Source organism: Macaca fascicularis, chromosome 10 (genome assembly GCF_037993035.2).
Source record: "Macaca fascicularis isolate 582-1 chromosome 10, T2T-MFA8v1.1".
Lineage (NCBI taxonomy): Eukaryota > Metazoa > Chordata > Mammalia > Primates > Cercopithecidae > Macaca > Macaca fascicularis.
This window is the reverse complement of record NC_088384.1, coordinates 87,247,067-87,254,909: the sequence shown is the minus strand read 5'-3', so window position 1 is coordinate 87,254,909 and position 7,843 is coordinate 87,247,067. Positions and strand designations below refer to the sequence as shown.

Below are 7,843 nucleotides of genomic sequence, written 5' to 3'. Positions count from 1 at the left end.
CAAAGTACAAAAATTAATAGCATTTCTATACACCAATAATGTCCAAACTGAGAGTCAAATCAAGAATGCATTACAAACTCCTGATGTATATGGTGGGCTCCTGATGTACAAAATCCTGGTGCTCAAGGGACTGGGAGGTGGAGCATCTTTATTTTCTTTTTTTTTTTTTTTTTTTTTTTTTTTTTTTTTTTTTTTTTTTTTTTGAGATGGAGTCTCACTCTGTCGCCCAGGCTGGAGTGCAGTGGCGCGATCTCGGCTCACTGCAAGCTCGCCTTCTGGGTTTACGCCATTCTCCTGCCTCAGCCTCCCGAGTAGCTGGGACTACAGGCGCCCGCCACCTCGCCCGGCTAGTTTTTTGTATTTTTTAGTAGAGACGGGGTTTCACCGTGTTAGCCAGGATGGTCTCGATCTCCTGACCTCGTGATCCGCCCGTCTCGGCCTCCCAAAGTGCTGGGATTACAGGCTTGAGCCACCGCGCCCGGCGCATCTTTATTTTCATAAGAAACTTTCCCCAGGACCTTGATGGAATGCTTTTAGGATGGGGAACTTCAAGGCAAACAAGAGGGAGTAGTAGGGGGACTACGGGAAGGTGGAAGGGACAGGCCCCCAGCCCTATTCTGAACCCTTGCTTTGGAGCCAGAACGCCTCCTCCCTCCAGGGACAGAACCCCAACCCCCATCCTAGAAACCTGACCTCTCCGCCTCCGACCTCCTTCCCCATTATCCTTCTTGGAGAAACTCAAGCAGAAGGACAGAAGAGCCTCAGACTTGTATCCCAGCTTCTGAGAACACAAGGGAGATACTGCTGGCCACACCTCACGTTCGTTGGTGACATGGAATCTGGCAGATAATCACCACGGGGGGTTCTCAGTCACCCACTTTCAGGGGGCGCTTCCTAGGTCCGCAGGGACAGGGGAAACCAGAGTGTTTCTCAGACAACCAACGTTACTTGAAGATTCGGGGAAAACTATTTGAGAGGGTTATTTTTATATTAACATAATCATGGATATATTATAGAGTAGAAAATTCCTATTATCTTGTTAAAGTAGATTTTGAAGAAAAAAAAAATCAAGAACGCAATCCCATTTTCAATAACCACACACACACACACAAAAAGCCTAGGATTTTTTTCTAACTAAGAAGGTGAAAGATCTCTTCAGATTCAGGAAGAATTATAAAACACTGCTGAAAAAAATTATAGATGTCACAAGCAAATGAAAAAACATTCCATGCCCATGGGTTGGAAAAATCAATATCATTTCAACAGTCATAATACCCAAAGCAATCTACAGATTCAGTGTTATTCCTATCAAACTACCAAAGCCATTTTTCACGGAATTAGAAACAATTATCCTGAGTTCTTATGGAACCAAAACAAGAGCCTGAATAGGCAAAGCAATTCTAAGCAAAAAGAACAAAGCCAGAGGCACCTAATTACCCATCTCAAACTACACTATAAGGTTACAGTAACTGAAACGGCATAGTACTGATACAAAAACAGACATATAGACCACTGGAATGAATAAAGAATCCAAAAATAAAGCTGCATGCCTACAGCCATCTGATCTTTGACAAAGTCAACAAAAATACGCAATGGGAAAGGGGCTCCTTGTTCAATAAATGGTACTGGGATAGCTGGCAAGCCACATATAGAAGAATAAAACTGAACCCCTACCTCTCACCATATACAGAAATTAACTCAAGCTGGATTAAAGATAGAAATGTAAGAACTCAAATTACAAGAATCCTAGAAGACAACCTGGAAACACCATTCTGGACATAGGTCTTGGGAAATAATTTATGACTAAGTCCTCAAAAGCAATTGCAACAAAAAACAAAAATTGACAAGTGGGACCTAGTTAAACTAAAGAGCTTCTGCAGAGCAAAAGAAACTATCAACAGAGTAAAAAGACAACATATAATGGGAGAAAATATTCACAAACTATGCCTCTGACAAAGGTCTAATATCAAGCATCTATAAGGAACTTAATTCAACAAGCAAAAAGCAAATAGCCCCATTAAAAAGTGCACACAGGACATGAACAGACACCTCTAAAAAGAAGATATACAAGTGGACAACAAATATATGAAAAAATGTTCAGCATCACTAATCACCACAGCAATGCAAATCAAAATCACAATGAGATAACCTCTTTACACCACTTAGAGTAGCTTTTACTAAAAAATCAAAAAACAGCAGATGTTGGCAAGGCTGTAGAGAAAAGGGAATGCTTATACACTGTTAGTGGAAATGTAAATTTGTTCAGCCACTATGGAAAGAAGTATGGAGACTTCTCAAAGAACTTAAAACATAACTACCATTCAACTCAGCAATCCCATTACTGGGTATATATCCAAAAGAAAATAAATCGTTCTACCAAAAAGATGTATGCACGTGTATGTTCATCGCAGCACTATTCATAATAGCAAAGACATGGAATCAACCTAGGTTCCCATCAACAGTGGATTGGATAAAGAAAATGTGGTACATATACACAATGGAATATCATGCTGCCATAAAAAAATTAAATTATGTGTTTTGCAGCAACATGGATGCAGCTAGAGACCATTATCCTAAGCGAATTAACACAGGAACAGGAAACCTAATACCACATGTTCTCACTTATAAGTGGGAACTAAACATTAGGTACACATTGACATAAAGATGGGAACAATAGAAACTGGGGACTATTAGAGGAGGGAAAGAGGAGAGGGGAAAGGGTTGAAAAACTAACTGTTGGGTACTATGCTCTGTACCTGAGTGATGGGATCTGTTGTACTCCAAACCTCAACAACATACAGTATGCCAATGTAACAAATCTGCACATGTACCCCTGAGGCTAAAATAAAAGTTGAAATTATTTTCTTAAAAATTGAAAAGCTAACTTCCACCTCAACCAATATGTTTACTTAATTTCTATATCCCGCATCTTACTGGTATAAAACCAGGAACATGGCAACCATTCATTTATGTTCGAAGTGTTCAAGAAATGAGTGACTACATCAATAAATGAACCCAGAGGAAAGCACAGGACTTTATTATGTGGGGAATCAAATTCACAGAAGGAAGTAGATAAATCTTTCACTGCAGACTGCTGGACTAGGCAGCACTTTTTATTTAGGAAGAGTGGAGACCAGTGAGACAAGGGCTTGATTTAGGATTAGACTGTGAAAATGGTGATGGTGGGTAAGATGACGTAATCCTGCTGCACGCTCAGCTTCTCAACAGGTTGTTGATGTGGCTTCTTAAATGGCACATGTTTTTTGTTTTCTTCATCATTAACACAACATAATTTCCCACTTAGACATCCTATTTCATGTATTTCTCCTACCTTGCATTTCTTCCTGCAATAGCCTGTTACATTATTGAAGCATTTTTTGAGTCTTGCCCCATCTGTGCATAGGAAACAACATTGAACCAAGGTTAGTGCGTGAGAAAGAGCAGAAGAGGTAGGTATATGTTTCCCCACAAGTCATGGTGTCCTAGTGAACATTATGCTGATAAAAGGAAACTCAGGGGCCCCTCCTTGAAAAGCATCCCAAATTAAGGACGTTCAAAACCCTGGGCTCTCAGCCGATGTCCACTTGCCTCTGAGAACATTAGAACTGATATGACAAAAGAGAAGAGAGAACTCAATTCCTGGCTATCAACCAGAGCCAAGTCCCACCCCTAGGACCCTGGCAAAGCTGACTCTCTCCATCAAGCTCCAAAGTCAGCATGCTGTCAGCTCCACCTCAGTCCCATGTCCCCAGAGACCACTAACGTGTCACCATGCGCACAAGACATGTCACCATTGGCACAACTCAGAGCCAAAGCAACTTTTGAAAGAACATCACAAACAAGACTTTTTAACTTCATTCGGTTTCACACTCACGGATATGGGCAGCAGAAATCTCCCTTTGACAAGATCTCATGGGTCTCAGCAACAGGTTCTATTGATAACTCCTTCCCTTAACCTGGCTCCTCCTGTCTGTCACTCGTCACATGCCCCTTGATCTCAGATAAATAGGTTGCCCAGGGATCAAATTCAAGTCCATGAATTTGGCTCTAGAGAGCTACATTGTCACCTACTTAGAGTAATGCATTGAGATTCTAAGTCTCTTTTTTCTAATCCTTATTTGTCGCTCTACCCAAAATTTGAAAAAGCCCGAAGCATAATGCTGGAGAACAGAGACATACTCTCCCTATCCTAAACTTCAGAATCAGGGAACACCTCTGAGGGTTAGAGGAACGTATTTTGGGGCCACAAAAATACAATATGCCTTCTTCCTAGCAAGAGAGAAGGAAACTCTCACTGACAGGGTTTCTACCATGAACTTTGTGCTTCGTGCTTGTAAGCTCATATAATCTATACATCAAATAGAATCATGAAATATAGTCATTCTACTCCTTGACAGATGAAAAAATTGAGATTAAAAGGAAATAATGTGCTCGATTCATACAACCAATCAATGATGAAGACATATTTTAACCTCACATTGACATGACTCCAAAATGTGTGCTATTCTAATCACTGTTGTAGTACAGGCTGAAAATGAATTTGAATGGAAAAGGGGATGGCCAGGCTCTCAGGTGAAAACTGTGTCCAGCGTTATAAAGATAATTCTAGATGATGAGTTCACGGATGCCTTTGAAAAGGACTCCTAAGAGTCCAGTATAGCCCTGACCTCCTCTTCTTATCTCCCTGGGTCCTCTCTTCTAAGGCATAGACTCAAGTCAGGCAACCAGGAGAATGGGTCCTTTTTTATGATTTTGGCCAAATATAAATAATCTTGAAAGTCCTGTTCCCACTCTTACAAATAGTAATATCTCTTCGGATGTTATGGTACATTTGGACAAGTTACCTGTGAGTACCTCAAACAGCAGAATAGTGAGAACCAGAAACAGCTTCATGTTTACAGACTTCCCAAGAGAAGGAGGCAGCAGAACTTTGTCCAGTGGTCTGTGTCCCACAGGTCTTTCAGGATGATCCAGAGTTTTGAGAGCTATCAGCGCTCTGAGCTCTCATTTTAACCCACACAGACAGACAGGAAATCCAAGTCCACTCCCCCCAACACACACACCTACATCCCCAAATATGGAGCTCACAGTCACAGAATGTTCCACCATATCTTCCTTCCTCCCCCTTCCTCAGGATGTGCACCCCTAGAGAGCAGGAACTATGACTTTCCATCTGAGCTTTCAACCCATTTGGGTCAAGGTTGGTTGGTCATGTGCCCTGGTTTGTGTGGGATAATCCTGTCTTATTCCTACTGTTCCAATGTTCCATCCATCTAGTGCTGCCTCTCACAAAAGTAACCCAGTTTGGAAGATAAACTAAGTCATTAGTTGACACAGAAGCACATTCAATAATAATTTTTTTATGTATAAGACTTCTAGATAGTCATTCTAGGAGTAAGATTGCTTTTAGGTTTGGCCAGATAAATTGATACTATTTGAAAGTTTCCCATAAAGACTTGTCCATCTAGTAGAGCAAGATTCAACAGCTGAAATTCTTCAAAAGATCAAATCTCCTTAGCACAGCATTCAATTTATTATAAACTGGTCTCTGCTCTCCTCTCCTGGGAGATTTTATGGAACCATCTATGTTTCTCCCAAACTAGTGGGTACACCTTCCTGAACTTTTACTCCCTTAATCTGTTTCTTTTCATATTTAAATCCTTCCTTACAAATTATATTGCACTCCCCATCCCTCCATATAATTGGTCCTAGTGAACTCCCAGTTGTCCTTGAAAACCAAATTCAATCATCTCTACATATGTGAAAGTTTCCCTGGCCCAATAAACAGAGCTGCAAACTCTCTTCTTCGCACCATCACTGTATTTGTACATATTTTTGTTGATGGTCACACCATGTCACGTTCCAATTATTTGTTTATCTGCAATAGTCTGCAGACCCCTAAAGGGCAGGACTCTGGTCTTATTCAACTTGGAGTTCTTAACTCATAGCACAAAACTCATGCTATATGCTCAATACATATTAACTGAATGGCTGAAAAGTACTGAACTAATTACTGCTAGATAAAAGACTCCAACACAATAATAAAGTTAATTATGGCATTTCCTTTAAAAATGCTGTTTACCACTTTTTGCAATTTCTAGCCACCTAATTATAGTAATGAAGGCCCATCTAATCCAAATATCTTTCTGTGACAGTATCTGGAAGAATGTTGGAATTTCTTTTTTTTTTTAACGTAGATGATAATATTAACTTGGTAATTCACGACATGGGTAAAGGACATTTTCTCATGTAACATAATATATAATATAATATAATATGCAATTTCACAATTATAGTCAGATATTTTAACACCCCTTTTGAAAAGTAACTGATAGAGCATATTGACAGAAAATCCATAAGGATATATAAGATGCAAGTAACGTCATCAACCAAATTGACCTAACTAATATTTGCAGAACACTCCATCCAACAGCATTCAAGTGTATAAGGAATGTTTATTGCCATAGAACGTATTCTGTGCTATAAAGCAAGTCTAAGTAAATTTAAAATAATTGAGGACTTACAAAATATTTTTTCTGACTATAATGGCATTAAAATAAAAATCAACAAAAGAAAGATATCTGGAACCTTCCCAAATATTTGAAAATTTAAAAACCCATGGGTCAAAAAAAAAATCAAAAGAGAAATTAGAAAGTATTTGTATTCTCTAAAGGAAATTAGAAAATATGTGGATCAAATAAAAGTGAAAATAGAATATAGAAGCGAAGAGTTTTTAAAAATGAAGCTACTGAAAGCAAATTCCATATTTTCCCTGCCCCCTAAAGTCTTGTTTTTAAATTTGAGAATATAAAAAAAAAAACAAAAAAATTAACACATCCTGTAAAAGTAATGACCAAAATAGTTAAGAGGGTAAGAGTTTACTCAGAAATAAAATTAAGCATGTTAAAAAAAAAACAAATGGGTGGTGATTTTTTGATTTTTTTGTTGGTTGGTTGGTTTTTCTTTATTATACTTTGTTACTATACTTTAATACTATTATTATATTTTAATTTTATTAATTATACTTTAATATAATTTTAATTATATTTATTTAATTATATAATACTTTAATATAATTATTATACTTTAATTTTTATTATTATACTTTAATATTACTATTATACTTTAAGTTTTAAGTATTATATTTAGGTATTAAGTTCCTGCTAATAAATAGAAGAAGAAAAGTGCTAATTGAATCACCTGTGGGTTTAAGGACCAACATCAAAGCTACAATTTTGGAGAACAGCCAACTGCTCCTTTGTTCTGTAATTCAATTTTACTCATTGCTGTAAGGGAGTTGGTTCCATTTCTAAATAAATTAAATAGAGATAACCCAAGGATTAGATGAATATAAGTCCAGCTATGCAGGACATCATTTGCCACCTTAGTGCACAATAAGAACTAAGAAGTTGGACTCTGGGTTAGTGTATGGGATTTCTTTTAGCTTTTTCTAACTAGAATCAAGAAAGATGAGATATTTTATTGTTCTAAACCTTTACTTCAGCCAAGTATGGTGCTCTGGAAGCTTCTCAACCCCACTGCCACTGCCTCCACGTTCAAGACCATGAAAGAAGAGGGAATTTCCTCTCCAAGTAGATGTCCATCTTCTACATCATTTTTTCCTACATCTGATAGATACACTCTGGTAGAACTCCAGTAGCATATTTCACCCAGCCTACAAAGGTGTATTTGTCCCCACCAAGTCCTGCTGATGATTTTCCTCAAATTCTACATTGTTTCTTTCCAAATCTCAAAACCTTCCAGAAAATCCTCCTTGTCTTTTAAGGCTCAGATAAAATAAGACCTCCTCTGTGATGTTTTCCTAACTCCTCTGATAGACTTG

At 38.1% G+C, this 7,843-nt stretch overlaps 1 protein-coding gene across 2 annotated transcripts in view; it reads right to left on the bottom strand.

Moving 5' to 3' along the window:
* Positions 1–3,079: 3,079 nt before the first annotated feature.
* Positions 3,080–7,843, bottom strand: part of DEFB128 (defensin beta 128) — a 48,348-nt gene continuing 43,584 nt past the window's right edge. Inside the window, exons 1-2 of one of the 2 annotated variants that reach the window (XM_005568608.3) lie at positions 4,845–4,981; positions 3,080–3,393 (exon numbers count right to left, since the gene is read on the bottom strand). In XM_005568608.3, coding sequence (XP_005568665.2) covers positions 3,161–3,393; positions 4,845–4,893 — 282 coding nt within the window. In that variant the 5' untranslated portion in view covers positions 4,894–4,981 and the 3' untranslated portion in view covers positions 3,080–3,160. Of the gene's footprint in view, positions 3,394–4,844; positions 4,982–7,843 lie in introns of those variants that run through there. The other variant, XM_045364464.2, reaches the window with a different exon arrangement.